At 54.8% G+C, this 13,820-nt stretch overlaps 5 protein-coding genes across 5 annotated transcripts; 2 read left to right on the top strand and 3 right to left on the bottom strand.

The window, feature by feature from the left end:
- Nucleotides 1-362: 362 nt before the first annotated feature.
- On the bottom strand, nt 363-2,157 carry P884DRAFT_200181 (polynucleotide kinase 3 phosphatase-domain-containing protein; the record flags this gene model as incomplete). The annotated part of the gene is made up of 7 exons (XM_069438279.1): nt 363-530; nt 601-776; nt 805-862; nt 916-1,528; nt 1,598-1,713; nt 1,775-1,962; nt 2,040-2,157. The coding sequence occupies 7 exons, from the start codon at nt 2,155-2,157 to the stop codon at nt 363-365; spliced, it is 1,437 nt and encodes a 478-aa protein (XP_069297473.1).
- Nucleotides 2,158-3,747: 1,590 nt separating this feature from the next.
- Nucleotides 3,748-5,745, top strand: P884DRAFT_307079 (general substrate transporter; the record flags this gene model as incomplete). The annotated part of the gene is made up of 5 exons (XM_069445124.1): nt 3,748-3,796; nt 3,895-4,138; nt 4,207-4,771; nt 4,850-5,462; nt 5,546-5,745. 5 exons carry the CDS (start codon nt 3,748-3,750, stop codon nt 5,743-5,745), a joined length of 1,671 nt encoding a protein of 556 aa, XP_069297472.1.
- Nucleotides 5,746-5,851: 106 nt separating this feature from the next.
- P884DRAFT_223643 (uncharacterized protein) lies at nt 5,852-7,837 on the bottom strand. The gene is made up of 4 exons (XM_069439568.1): nt 7,509-7,837; nt 6,772-7,434; nt 6,568-6,702; nt 5,852-6,484 (listed from the first exon to the last, which is right to left on the bottom strand). Exons 1-4 carry the CDS (start codon nt 7,591-7,593, stop codon nt 6,351-6,353), a joined length of 1,017 nt encoding a protein of 338 aa, XP_069297471.1. The 5' UTR covers nt 7,594-7,837; the 3' UTR covers nt 5,852-6,350.
- A 1,086-nt stretch (nt 7,838-8,923) lies between these two features.
- P884DRAFT_259494 (uncharacterized protein) lies at nt 8,924-11,167 on the top strand. The gene has a single exon (XM_069441351.1). The coding sequence runs from the start codon at nt 8,940-8,942 to the stop codon at nt 10,857-10,859; it is 1,920 nt and encodes a 639-aa protein (XP_069297470.1). The 5' UTR covers nt 8,924-8,939; the 3' UTR covers nt 10,860-11,167.
- Nucleotides 11,168-11,190: 23 nt separating this feature from the next.
- P884DRAFT_284966 (acyl-CoA N-acyltransferase) lies at nt 11,191-13,560 on the bottom strand. Its single transcript, XM_069443737.1, has 2 exons — nt 11,705-13,560; nt 11,191-11,642 (listed from the first exon to the last, which is right to left on the bottom strand). Exons 1-2 carry the CDS (start codon nt 13,147-13,149, stop codon nt 11,525-11,527), a joined length of 1,563 nt encoding a protein of 520 aa, XP_069297469.1. The 5' UTR covers nt 13,150-13,560; the 3' UTR covers nt 11,191-11,524.
- Nucleotides 13,561-13,820: the final 260 nt, after the last annotated feature.

Here is a 13,820-nt window from a genome sequence, read left to right as displayed (position 1 = left end):
TCCAAGGCAACGAGTGCGAACCTCCTCCGGAGTTCACACTTAGACGTTTTGACCGGGCGCCGCAAGTCACAAATCACCGCGGCAGGCTTTCCAGCGAGGAGAAACCATAGGTCTCGGCGGATGCCGCCGATAGCGAGCTCAGGCAAGCTACACTGGGATGCCTGCGGGGAAGGATTTACCGTCGTGAGCCGAAACCGAAGCTGGCCGCATCGTGGAACTCCTTGGAATTCCTTGCTCGTGACGGATTCCCCTCGCAATCTTCGACGAACGGGTAGAGCTTGCAAGAACAACAACAGCAGCTCCACCCGGTAACGGGAGAATTATCAATGGATTCGCACCCTCTTGAGTGCCGGCGCTTATCGCTAAATCCAATACTGCGCCCAAATATCGTACTCTTCCTTTGTGCCTCTGAACTTGAAGTCCACAGGGACAATGTCCTGGAAACCCTCCTCGATTTTGGGCTCCTTGAAGCGAGAAGTGAAGCCGTTGAAGGCGATTCTTGGAAGCGCCTGGCGGGCTTCGGGGTTGAGCTGTTGACGACGGGGTTAGTGTTGGTTGGATTGCGTAAGCCAGATACGATATCAGGCCCGTGTACAGTACCTTTTTGTTCATGGATCGCACGGTGGCGTTGTGCTCGCACAACCGCAGCGGCGTCCTAAACCAGAAGCATCGAATGGGTACCCCGTGTTTTCGCGCCAGAGCGATCCATTGCGACCGGGTGTCGACATCGGGATTTGTGTTGTCTTCCCGCAACAGGTCAGCGGAAGAGTGCAGCACTGGGGTGTGTCGAACAAGAGAACGTACCCACGACAACAGAATCGCCTTCCTGGAGGAATTCGGCAGCGGCTTTGAAGCATTTGTCCTTACTACGCACGGTTAGATCTGCTCACGGGGCGGCTCTCGTAGTAGGCAAACGTGCCTCTTCAGGATATCCTGGTTGACTCTCTCATAACCTAACGGCTTGAGGTACTTCCAATAGAACGTGCTCTTGCCAGCCCCTGGCGGGCCGATAAAGAGGACGATGTCCTTATCGTTTGTCTTCTCTACGCGCTCCCCGCCATCTTGGCCCTCTTCGGAAAAGGGAAAGTTGCTGAGGTCAAAATCCCGAGCGAAGTCGCGGGGTTCCTCCCCGAGGAAGAATTCTTCGGGTGTTTGGTACTTGAAACCGATATTATGGGCAAAGTTGCGGTCTGAACAACTGAAATCCTTGGCTGCGGCGCTGGCTCCTTTCGCGTCGGGGATGCGACCACCGGCGTCACCGACAAACACGCTATTCTCGCGATCAATGTCGGAATCGGTTAGGTCGTAGTCATCTTTCATCTCGGAAAACATCCCTGGTCGAGGCTTGCGGTAGATGTCCTTCCCTGTCGCTGCGTAGAGGGTGATTGGGATATTCAGCTGATCCAGGACGGCATTGCATTTCTGTTTAAACGCGGGAACGCGGTTCTTTGCGCTCTTTGGGGTCTTTGCCTTCGGGTCCGGGTGCAACGCCAGCCCGCCCTGGTTCGTAAAAACGACGACTCGATACCTGAGATCGTCAGCAGGCGTTGGTGGTCGGCGCGGTCGGCGCGGTCGGCGCGGCCGACAGGCGACATACCCCTCATCATTATACAGCTGCCGAAGCCGTCCGGGAACCGAGTGATGCCACCACTTCCAGTCAGCCGGATCGTCAGAATGCCGCTTGCCCGAAGCGGTTGTGATGAGAGTGGAATCCTACGGCCCAGTGAGCTCAAGGGACGTCGGGAGCTCGACGGAGGAATCTCTGTGTGCGTACGAGGTCAAACGCCGCTATCTTTTGTCGCTTTACCGCTGTATTGAGCCCATTGGGAGCCGCGCTTTCGGGAACGTGTTTGGCAACAAGTAACGTTGCAGGCGAGTCATCGTCGGGTCTCCTCTCGAACCATGCTGTGCGGTCCTTGGCCTTTTGCGAGGTTGGCGTGAAGAAATTAGTGACGGCAGATTCTGTCGCAAAAAGATCGTCAGTCTTGTCTGCACTAAGATGTGCCTGCAATTCAACGCTGCAGAGATAATGCTCCTACTCGAGATAGCAACCTGTGTTTTCCGTTTCAGTGGGGGTGGGGAGATGGTGCGATCGTTGTCGGGCGCGGGCCGTTTGGTTCCCGAGGGAGGTGATCGAGTGTCATTCGAAGACGCCATGATGGGCGTTATGTCTGGTAGTTATCAAGCAACAGCAAGGGGCAGCAACTTTCCGTTTTTCCCGAATAGAAGGGAGAGCTTTTCGTGCCCATGAAGGTACTCGTGTAGGTTCGGCAAGGCACCTAACAATGTGCTGGCCCTAGCGCAAAGAAGTAAGGTGACGCGTCGAGGAACGAAAACACGTGACCAATTTACGTTGAGTGGATCTGCGAACGGAAAACGCGCGCGCGGAGAATGGCAAGAGCTCTCAGCTGCTCATTCGCCCCCTTGCCCTCCCTGCAAGTACCTGCTGGCACACTAGACACCTATTTTTTTAAAGCTCTGAGAGGACTAATTCTCCGCAGGCATCTTTTCTAAGCATCTCATCTTCTCACTACGTGTGCTTTCTGATGCTCAAGGACATGTCTCAGCGTCAATTCATGGTTCTTGAGCAAGGAACGAATGATTTTTCCTGTCACGTATAGCATTGCGGAGTATACACGGCTGATATGTTTCAGTAATTACCTTAGGCGCTGTGATGCACATGTAAGGTATGGTTTAAGGCAGGTAGAGTGTACGCACAGGTAAAGGCTCATACCATCACCAGCAGAATCATGTTCCGAGGTTGCAAGGTGATCTTATCCAGGACCCGGCCGTAATTCTCTGCTCGTTCTATGGTTCACTTTCAGTGCATATATGTTTTCTTCCTTCGTTTCGCCTTTCTTTCAACTCTATTTGAACCGAACGTCCCTGTGGCCTTCATTCCTACGGTCCCGGATCACGGACCAAACGTACCAATAGAGCCCTCCTCGACCAGATATATTTGCTGATCAGCAGCTCTACAACGCAGATCAAGTTCCCGATCTTCCCCAAGAATCCTGCTTCTCGTGAGCTCGAAGATTCAGTTGAGGGATACTCGGGAGAAAGAATTGACTCGAACCTCCCTGTCACCCCGCTCGCGATTTGCATAGACATCTGGGGAAAACAGAAGGCGGCAGTCTGCGGTGGTATGCGAGGAGGTCGTTTTATGTCCGGCGAGGACCAGCATGCATGCAGTTTGAGGCGAAACTGATGCGGCTGCCCCATTGCCATACAGACACGAGCCAGCAAAAGCGGCAGAGGTGACGCGGCCATCAGTCAGATAGCCTCGAAATATGGACGCAGATTGCTAGAATCGGCGGAGCACTACTCCTTGCCGCCTGCCTCCGGTAGCAATGGAGTCGGGCATGGACCAGTACACTGCGCATTCTGACGCGAACAGACCGCATTCACAATGTTAACCCAAACTAGCTGCCCTCCGCCTGCAAGCCAGTCAGCTCGCGTTAAGGATCATGCAGGTCTCTACCTTGGTTAGGTGCCTCAGACTTGCCTGCTGTGTGAAGGCAAGGTAGCCCCTATCCTTCTCTGCGCCGTTCCGGTCTCCTTGCCGGCTTTACTTATTATTTAATACAGTCCGCCCGCCCTAAAATCTTTGGCTCTCGCTATACCGCCGCCCCCTCTCTTTTACCCTGGGCTATCCTATCCGTCAGTTACCACGTTCCTATCCAACTTTGTCTCCTCGTGTGTCCAGGACCTTTCTTCTTCTCTAGCATCGTAATCTACTAGGTCACCATGTCCGGCAATGGGAGAATCTACCGCATCTCGGCCCTCGCCGTCCTTGGTAAGTTGACCCTCACCTGTCTGCAGTACAACACCGGCCAGGATCCATTGTCGAAGTGTGTATTAATTGGCGCTAATTAATGATGGGAATTTATAAAGGGGGCGCTTTATTTGGCTTTGACATGTCTTCAATGTCGGCCATCATCTCAACACAGCCGTACCTGTGTCAGTTCAACCAGCGCGGCTTCGACGAGAAGGGCCGCTGCCTGGGGCCCACGTCGGATACACAGGGAGGCGTCACTGCTGCCATGCCCGGGGGTTCTTTGATTGGCGCTCTTGTCTCGGGCTGGTTATCAGACCGGTGCGGACGGAAGAAGACCGTCATGATCGGCTCGGTCTTCTGGTGAGTAGTAGCGAATCTGTCTGACAATCTGAGAGATTCAGCACACAGGAGCTCATCCGGACGTACAGGATTGCCGGGTCTGTCGTGACCTGCGCCTCGGTCAATCTCCCCATGCTCGCGGTTGGCCGTTTCATCAACGGCTTCGCTGTTGGCATCTGCTCCGCCCAGGTGCCCGTGTACATCACCGAGATCGCCCCGCCGACGCTGCGCGGTCGACTTGTCGCCATGCAGCAGTGGGCCATCACCTGGGGCATTCTCATCATGTACTTCATCTGCTTTGGATGCTCTTACGTTGATGGCGCAGGGGCCTTCCGCATCCCCTGGGGCCTCCAGATGCTTCCTGCCATCTGCCTCTGCGTCGGCCTCAGCTCTGAACCCGAGTCTCCTCGATGGCTTTTCAAGAAGGGCCGCGAGATGGAGGCCAAGGACGTCCTTGCTCAGCTACACGGCGGCGGCAACGCCAATTCTCACTTCGTCCAGAGGGAACTCCAGGACATCAGAGCCACCGTCAGCCAGGAACACAAGCACGCTGACGCCAGTTGGCTCGAACTCTTTACACCCAGCATGCTGAACCGGACATTGATCGGTGTCTTTACACAAATCTGGTCCCAACTCACGGGCATGAATGTGATGGTCAGCTTCCCCTTCCTCTCCAGCTTAATTATTACTTGTTCTGCATCCCACCTTGAACTGACTGACCGGCCATATTAGATGTACTACATCACATACGTCTTTACCATGGCAGGACTATCCAATGCCGGTACCAATGAAGTTTTGATCCCGAGCAGCGTCAGCTTCATTATCAACGTTGTGATGACCGTGCCCGCCCTCGTGTGGATGGATCGCTGGGGCCGCCGCCCGCCCCTTCTTATCGGAGCTGCCCTGATGTGCCTGTGGCTCACCATCACTGCCATCATGTTCGGAGTTTATGCTCGCAACGCAGAGCCTGGAGAGTTTGCTTCAGCTTCCGAGTCGATGGTTGTGAGTGGTCCCGCCGCGCGGGTCATCATTGCGGCAACCTGCCTCTTCGTTGCCAGCTTTGCGCCAACATGGGGCCCCGTATCGTGGACCTACCCCCCCGAGCTCTTCCCTCTCCGTCTTCGAGGCAAGGCCGTTGCCCTAGCCACATCGGCAAATTGGACCTTTAACTTTGCTCTCGCTTACTTCGTCCCGCCGGCGTTCGAGAACATCACGTGGAAAACATATGTCATCTTTGCCGTTTTCTGCGCCGTCATGTTCCTTCACGTGTTTTTCTTCTTCCCCGAGACAGCCAACAAGACGCTCGAGGAGATTGAGCAGATATTTGACGATAAACGACCGGGTGGTGAGTTGACCTTCTGCTCCCTTCCGCAAGTGGCCATTTGTTATATGGAGAGGATGAGTTCTGACCTTGATCATCAATCACAGCGATCAAGTATATAGGGACACCAGCGTGGAAGACCCACAATGACCGTAAAGCCATGATCACACATGAACTTCGGGATTCGATCAGCGACTCCGAGGATGGAGACAAAGCGCAGACGAACAGCACAGAGCCGGGTGCGAGAGATGGAATAATGACAGCCACGCGCAATGAACCGATGCCAGCCACGGGAAACGACGCGTGAACGAACGCGTGGAATTGGTGGTTTGACCCTCATAGAGCAGGGCCACAACCCCCCTCCCCTCCCCCCCCTTTTTCCCCCTTTTTTTCTTTTTCCCGTTACATGTCTCAACGCGATCAATTACCGTTTTTGGGTATTCCCTTGGTTTCTCCGGCAACAAAATCGCGAGACCAAAATGAAGTTTGACAAGCTAGTCTTATTTCAGCATTGACACATGAGCTGGTGTATCTTTAGGGGCACTGAAGCTCAAGGAGTTCTGAATCGACGAATTGGGTAACATTACTAGGAACCGCCATCGATGTGAGATGGATAAACTGATTGTTATCATAATAGCCATGGTACTGCATCTGAGAGCGTTCAGACCTTCGACTCTGATATCGGCTATCGCTAATCTCATAACGAACATGCTCGTCGACCTGAGCCTTATCTGATCAATCAATAACATCTGCTCATCTCCTGGGCGTTGGCGTCTTGCTTCACGATGCTAACACAGCACGCCACGTTAGGCAACCCCCCTCCCCTGTGTATGAAATGGTAAGGTACCTTAGTCTCCGGGGATTCATGCATTTGATCGGTATGAACCAATACCGAGAGTGATGCCATTTCCCTCAACCCCCTATGGAAAACTTCTCCCCGACCAGCTCTTCGCTCAACTTCCATAGGCGGTCTGCAGCGGCGGCGTCCTTGGCATGTGCCGAGGGCTCAGCATACTGACAATCAGAAAGATAGAAACCTTTGGCCTCTGTGAAAGGTGGTGAGTTTATTATTATTATTGAGGAACAGCAGTCGGGTTGTTGTTTTCTCGGGACGAGGGATGCCTCTTACCATTCAGAGCTGGGTCCAGCGCGGCAACAAGTGTGGTTGAGCTCCCCTCATCAGGGGTTTTCCAGTGCTTTATCAGCTTGTAGAATTCGGCGTTGAGTTCGTCGTCTTGCTCTCGGCTGAGCTCGGTCACGATAGCTGGAAGTAACACGGATCAGGGCATTGTGCATAAATAAACAGGGTGCAACAGCAACAAGGATAACCTACAGCCGGGGTGGACGGCATAAGAGGCGATGCCGTGGTTGGCCAGATGCCTTTGTAGGGAGATGGTAAACAGGATGTTTGCCGATTTCGACTGCGCGTATGCGACGATGGGCTTGTAACCGTCAGGGGTGCACTTTGCAAAGGCGCCTGGAAGGGGCTTGACATGATCTTCCTCAGGCGGGACAGGTTTGCCTTCGAGGTTGTAATCGGAGAAGCGGACAGGAGACAGCCTGTGGCCGGCACTCGAGAGGTTCACAATGCGAGTCGCGCCTGGAGGGTTAGTCTCTGCCGCCTTCCGTAGCAGGGGCAGCAGAAGGTTGGTCAGCAGAAACGGGCCGATATGGTTGGTACCGAACTGCTGTTCGATACCCTCCTGAGTCGCTTGGCGAGAGGTGACAACCCTTCCGGCGTTGTTGATCAGGATGTCGAGCTTGTCAGTCAAGGCCGCCACGTCTGCAGCCGCTCGACGGATGGACCGTTGTGAGCCCAAATCCACGAGGACAGTCTCTACCCGCACGCCGGGATACGTTGTCGTTATCTGGTCAGCGACCTCTTGAATCCGACTTTTGGTACGTGATGCAAGAATAAGAAGACCCGGGCTCTGGGACGCCAGGTTCAGGACGGTGGAGGCGCCGATGCTCTTGGGACTAACGCCGGTCACCAAGACTGAATGCCAAAGTAGTCAGCAGCGCTCCAACGGCTCTTTGCTTCTTGGTGGAGGCGGCGCTCGCTCGACTCACTGGTTTTTCCCCGAATTTGGTCGGCGAACACTTTGGCCACTTCAGAGCCAGGTGTTCGTTCACCGAACTCGGGATGGGAAGTCATTGTGCTGGAGTCGGATGTCGACACCTCCAAGGGGGGCAAATCTCAAAGCCAAGCGGGCTGCCCGAAAATGGACCTGAGGCGTGCTTTGATTGCAATTCAACATTTCTTGGACCAATCTCGGACGCCCCCTCCAAGTATTATATGCTCCAGAATACCTGCCTAATACCCGTGCCAGGTAATATATTTTCTGCCGAACCTTATGGCGTCTTACATAGCTGCCACGCTTCTGGGACTCGGCGTCCACCGGAAACATTTCCGGCGGCTTGTAATCTGTAATCCGTACGTAGTATCTTGTTTGAGGCCTTTACACTACCCCGCATATCCGCGGTCATATCTCCGGCCTCAAACAGGCGTTAGCGGGGATCGGAGGGAAACGTTGTCCGTCGCCTCCAAGGGAGTGACTGGCCCCACCACTTAAAGATGCATGCATACGGGACCTACAGAGTAAAATACAATACGGATCCGTAAACGGTCCCCTCTGACCGGGAATTGCGCAGATTCCCCGGCTGTTGACGATCGAGTCCCGCGTTTCTGAAAACTGTCACTCCGGCTCCAAGCACAGTCAGTGGCTTGCTGGCGGCTGCGTGATAACAGCTTCATTGTCGATCGCATGCAGTGACACAAATTGTCTTGCTCAAGTGACCTCGAAGCTTGGACATAGCACATTATCTCAATCAGTTGCATCCCCTTTGTCATGCGACAGGATTGTCGTTATAATCACTGGTATTTAGGCAGCCCGGTAATTTCAGGTAATCCGGTACCGGTACAGATTCCTGGTTTACTTAGCTCATGAGGGCATGTATATGTATGTCCATACGTACGGATTACATAGCCACGTATGTACTATGTGGATTATCTGTGATCTAAAGCCTCGGTAAGGCAGCTGCTCTTGAGTCTGAGAATCTTCAAGTCGTGTTGTCTCGCGAAACCGGCTCGGGTTATGTTTTCCACTTAGTGTTATGTAATACCGATATTTGGTGCTTCGCCTCGTCTTCCCCAGTGCTTGACCGGTATAAAGTCTTCGTAAATAGGTACCTAAGTATCTTATGCATGTGCATTCGATAGGTACTGTACGTGGTACCTTGGGATAAGGTACCCAGAATGAGGAAGCATTTTGAGGGTTGGGCTGCCCTGATCTGCAGTGCGTGGGGAGTTTTCCCAATTCCAAGGCGCGATTGCAGCACGTCATGCAAGTCAGGACCCACTCTTTTTCGTATCCATCCCCACAATGCAAAAAAAAAGAACAGCCGCGTCAACGTCACCCAGACCGCGACTGACAACGGTGCCAAGATTGTATCCGCCCCCATCACAGCTTGACTGACCCAACCCGAAGCCCAACAGCTAGCATGTCGAGCTCCGAGGAGTCAGACCAGTTGGGCTATTTGGCTGCGCAGTCCGAAACGGACGAGTCCGTTTCGGAGGAACTGGATCAAGACTCGGACGGCGAGCTATGCGACAAATCGAAATCCGTCCAATTTTTTGACCTAGAGGCTGCCGGCTCGGATGATGAGACGTCCGGATCTGAACAGAGCAGCATTGGGGATGACAACGTTGGTCTCGACACGTGGACGGACGATTTCTTCTTCCCCCAGTTCAGAAGCCTTCCTTTTGAGCTCCGCCATCGTATCTGGCAATTTTTCTGCCCAGACATCGCCGTCAAGTCACGCGTATATTGGTTCGAGGCCCATACCCGTTACCGGAGAGATGGGTTTGAGAAGGTGGTAGCCGTGGAGGGCCCGTTCCTGGAACAGCAAACGCGTCCGGTCCGCTCCCTGCTGGCCATCCATCGCGAGACCCGCGAACTCGTGCTGAAGGCCCTGCCAGACACCATATCCTTTGGGAGACGTGGCGTCATCAGGTTCAATTCTGCAAACGATGTTGTTTTTCTCGGTTCTCTAGAGGTGGTGATGTTGGATTTCGAGGTGATGCCCCGGCTTCGGGGCTTCAGCGAGCATATCCGCCATTTGGCCGTGGATCCCGCCGTGCTCAGCGATCTTGGTACCCGACCCTCGGTGCTCTTTGAGGCTTTCAAGAATTTGAGGGCGGTTTACTACCTCGTCAGCCCTGGCGAGCACGACCCGTGCCATCTGCGTTGGTGCACCTCTGATAAGGTCAAGCGCTACTACGTCACTACGTTCGAGGAGGAGCCGGGCCTCGGCGAGGACGGACAACATCTGTATTGCTGGCCCGATATTGAAAACCACGCAAATTTCGCCGAGACTGAAGTGCCCTTGGACGGGTTGGCGAATGATCTTTTGATGCGGGATGACCCGTTTCACATCAAGGGGGTGGAATTCAACGGCACGCCCATCTGGCCGATGGTGCAGTTCTTGTGGGACTCTGACCGGCGTCGATTCGATGATCTACAAGCATGGGATGGTGAAGGGACGCTGGAGTGGGAGTCATCTGAGGGCCCGGACGACGACGACGACGAACTGGATGATTATGAAAGCGAAGGAATCGACGACTCCGATATCAGCGAAGACGATCAGACCTCCGATGGTGAGGAATCGGATGTTCTGCATGATGATTACAGCGACCAGAACAGAGATGTTGTCGGGCAAGGGGCGATTGATCTCGCAGGAGGCGAGAGCGAGGACATGGCCCGGTTTTCCAGCCCCGAGCAATCATCTGATACTCTTCGGGAATCAGAAGACTCGGCGCAAGAATCAGATTTGGCGGGCCCCCGCGCAAGAAGACTCAAGCGTCCAAGAGCACGTGTGGTGGATTCCGATTCGGAGGAGGATTCAGAGGCACCCATTCCTCAGAAGAGAGTACGCACGCACGGTGCTCGACACAGCTCAGTCGTGCTGTCTAGTAGCGACGAGGAAGACGCGAGGCCAAGAAAGCGACAGAATCGTCGAACCCGCGCGGTTGCCCCCAGCGATGAGGAGGACGAGGAGAACGACGACGAAGACGACGAAGCTGACAGCGATGTTGGCCAGGGTCAAAACAGTAGGAATGATCGGTCCGGTACCTCCAGCTCGGAAGATGACGACGAGGAACCTGACAACGAAGCTACCGTCTCCAGACCGCGCTCCCTCGCCGAGAAGCTACAATTGCACCGGAAACTGAAACCAATCGCGCCGTCATCCTCGGACGACGACTCCAGTTCGGAGGAGATGAGCGAGCATAACTACAATCGACGAGTTTATGCGGATTTTCAAGATGATGAAGAGGGCGAAGAGGTCTCCGGAGACGGCGACCCGCGTGATGAATATGATCCCGAGGAGGAAGATGAAGACCAGAAGGACGATGAATATTGACATGTGCGCTGCTTCCGTAGTTGGCCTATTGAAGAACGTGCATGATATAATTAGGATCACTGCCGTCATGACGACATTCTTAGACCGCTACGTTATTATTTTGTCGATATAATCACCTGTCGGCGTTTTGGCAGTTCGTTGAGGGTTTATGCTTTTGGATCTAGGTAATTATTTCTGCTCTGGGAGACAGAGCCTCACTGCCGAACGCAGTGGGAGCTCCGGGAGCGTTGAAAGCAGTCTCTGCAGTGGGTGGCTGTACGGAAGGAAAAGTGCCTTGTTGAACTATCTACAAAGGAGACAAAACGAGTGATATTTATAGACAAAGGGACTGGCCAATGCGTTGGCGACGACGCCTCATACGCTGTGGCACGTATGTGGCTAATACTCTTAGAAGCTCCACAGCTTCTGACACTCACTCTCCCAGTATGTAATGATTTTCTCGACCCCGAAGCCAAAGGAATGAACGCAGAGTTTTGCACAGTCGGCATATTCTCAAACTCACCAGGCCGTCATGGATGTTGATAATTCATGGGTAATGGGTTTCACGGTTCTCGATCCGCTGCCTGGGCCAATTGAGTGTTTTATTTCATTAGGCGCAATCAAATGATTGTCTTCAGTTTAACTCGCCCTAACTGTCAGCTTTGCCAATTTAACCGCAGAAGCTATTACAAGGCTGGCCCTTCCCAGCTTTCTCTTCTTAGCCTCCCAAACCACGCCTGCTTATGAGGAAACGTAATCTCCTTCTCCTTTGTGAACCCAGCGTTCTGCAGATGCTGGATAAATCTTTTGTGCAGTTAGCTCTCCGTTTGTTTTCCCGTTAGCGGAACAATTTATCCTCGACTTACCTGACGTTATCGACCCGCGGCTCCAAACATATGTTCATGGTCCGATAATCGGCACAGAACATCCAATGCACCAGGCTGGTCAGCCAGCTCTGTACCCTCCCCCTTGCCCATTCCTCCCCGACCAGTACGTGGCACCCTCGATCCCAGTCATCGACGACGGACCCGGCATACCGCCCTAGCAAGTCCTCCTTCACCCAGTAGATCTCGAAATAGCCGAACGGCACGCCGTCCCACAGGCCGATCGCGGGGAAGCTGTGGCGGCTCTTGAGGGCATTGGTTAACATGTCGGGCGAATACTTGCCCCAGAAGTTGGAGACGCGCGGGTTGGCGTGCCAGGACTCTAGCAGGGCCGAATCGGTCATGGACACGAGGTGCGAATGCACAGGTGGCCGGTGCCCAACGGGGCCCATGTACGGCACCGGCCGGGGCGAGAGGGACGCTACGCGGAAGGAGAGGTATTGGCCCACGGAGGGGATGAAGCGCGTGTAAAAGACCTCGCCCATTTGGGGCGGCTTCGGGCGCAGAGGGTGGCGTACGTGTTCGGTGATAACGTAGTGCAGCGGCGGGGGCGGGTAGTAGGTCGGGAGGTGTGACGCGCTGAAGAAGGGGCTGATGGGCACCGGGGGCCCGCCGGGGAGAGAGGCGGGCGGCGTTGCTCCGGGGAGATCGCCTGCCTCGGCGATGGCGCGCTGGGGATGGGCCGGCGAGTACTCACCCGACATCGGCGAGCCTGAATCGCTCGGAGCAGTCGAACCCGGGCAGGACCGGGTGGACTTGCCGATGGGCTGGAGTGTGAAGAGGAACAGGCGCCCCGGTATCTGCCAGAACATCCTTTGCGTGACAAACATGTCTGACCAGTTGTCTCCCGTGTCCCCGACTTCTGTACCGACGGTCGAGTCCAAGCTTGCGATCAGGCCCATGTGTTCTAGTTTCGGCAGCACGTTCCGTCCACGCAGCATGCCGTCTCTCCTGATGCGCACCCTCCACTCTCCCCGCGGCTTGCCCGAGTCCGGGGTCAGCTTGGAAGCGTCCGTCTGCACGGTGGTGGGCGGCGGCGGCTGGTGAAAGTACCAGTAGAGCGTGACCCAGAGCATCAGGGCGATCTGTCGCGTGGGGCTTGCGGGCGGCCGAAAGTCGGAAGTGGACGGGTTCGAGATGGATGATATGAAGAGGCTGTCGTTCTGCAGCGTTGGTCTCTTGAACGAATGGAGGTGCGTTCTCTTCTCTGAGGCAGGCCCCCCTGCGGCACCCCCCGACCCCGGGACGGTGCTGGGCGCATCCTCCACGTCGCCGGTGTCATCCTCGGTATGGATCACGATGGTCCATCCGATCGGGAAGGGGTTGTGCTGTGTGTTGAGCTCAGCCGATTTGAAGAAGAGACCCGCAAAGACGGGCGTCACGTGGAAGTGCTGCCCATCGGGCAGGTGAATGATATCGGGTCCCATTGGCGTGGTGGCGTGTATGGGAGGTCGAGTTCTGGGGTGGGCGGGACCCTTGAATTCGAGCACTTTTAAGCTTCGAGAGATTCGCGGGGTATTGTCCGCTCTGCCTTGTTTGTATCGCACGGAGAAGGCGGGGCACACAGCGGCTGTCCCCTCCTCGTCCGATGCCCCATTCTCGGTTTTGTGTGCGCAGGTAGTATTGAATCGGGCTGAGCCGGGACTACGAGCGGCGAGCGACGGGCGACAGAAACGGGCTTGCTACCTGACCGGCAGCTGTGGCGACGAGGAATCACGGCGATGTGGTTTCTGTGTAATCGCTGTCAGCGGACAAATTGCTCCTGCGGCCGCAGTCTCTCGAGCGGTTTCTTTGCGACAACTTTCGTCATCCAGGCACCAGCACAACAAAAAGAGCGGTCATATGTCCTAAAACCCCACCAGGGTCACGCTATTGGGAGTACGGCGTTCTGTACGGATTACTCTGCTGTTAGTAGGGGCTTAGTGGAACCGCTGCGGAAAGAGCATCGGAGAAGCGACCGCGCGGGGCTCGGGGCTTGGCGACGCGAGATGTGGGGGGTTGACGCGAGGACGATTTCCGAGGAAGTTGCGTCGCAGAGATATCTTTCCCTCAGTTTTCGACCTCGAAATGCAGTGTTTGACGGAACTTATAATAGTAT

This window comes from Thermothelomyces heterothallicus, assembly GCF_042370625.1.
Source record: "Thermothelomyces heterothallicus CBS 202.75 unplaced genomic scaffold P884_scaffold_11, whole genome shotgun sequence".
NCBI classification, from domain to species: Eukaryota; Fungi; Ascomycota; class Sordariomycetes; order Sordariales; family Chaetomiaceae; genus Thermothelomyces; species Thermothelomyces heterothallicus.
The sequence above is the reverse complement of the archived record's forward strand: the minus strand, read 5'-3'. Positions and strand labels throughout refer to the sequence as shown.

What these genes read in the sequence shown, in the direction of transcription:
- P884DRAFT_223643 (XM_069439568.1), bottom strand. Translation starts at nt 7,593, where the DNA reads ATGACTTCCCATCCCGAGTTCGGTGAACGAACACCTGGCTCTGAAGTG. An exon ending in CCAAATTCGGGGAAAAACCA is followed by an intron (nt 7,435 to 7,508) that starts GTGAGTCGAGCG and finishes TTTGGCATTCAG; the next exon opens with TCTTGGTGACCGGCGTTAGT. An exon ending in GCTGGACCCAGCTCTGAATG is followed by an intron (nt 6,485 to 6,567) that starts GTAAGAGGCATC and finishes CACCTTTCACAG; the next exon opens with AGGCCAAAGGTTTCTATCTT.
- P884DRAFT_259494 (XM_069441351.1), top strand. Translation starts at nt 8,940, where the DNA reads ATGTCGAGCTCCGAGGAGTCAGACCAGTTGGGCTATTTGGCTGCGCAG.
- P884DRAFT_284966 (XM_069443737.1), bottom strand. Translation starts at nt 13,149, where the DNA reads ATGGGACCCGATATCATTCACCTGCCCGATGGGCAGCACTTCCACGTG. An exon ending in CCGCGGGTCGATAACGTCAG is followed by an intron (nt 11,643 to 11,704) that starts GTAAGTCGAGGA and finishes ACTGCACAAAAG; the next exon opens with ATTTATCCAGCATCTGCAGA.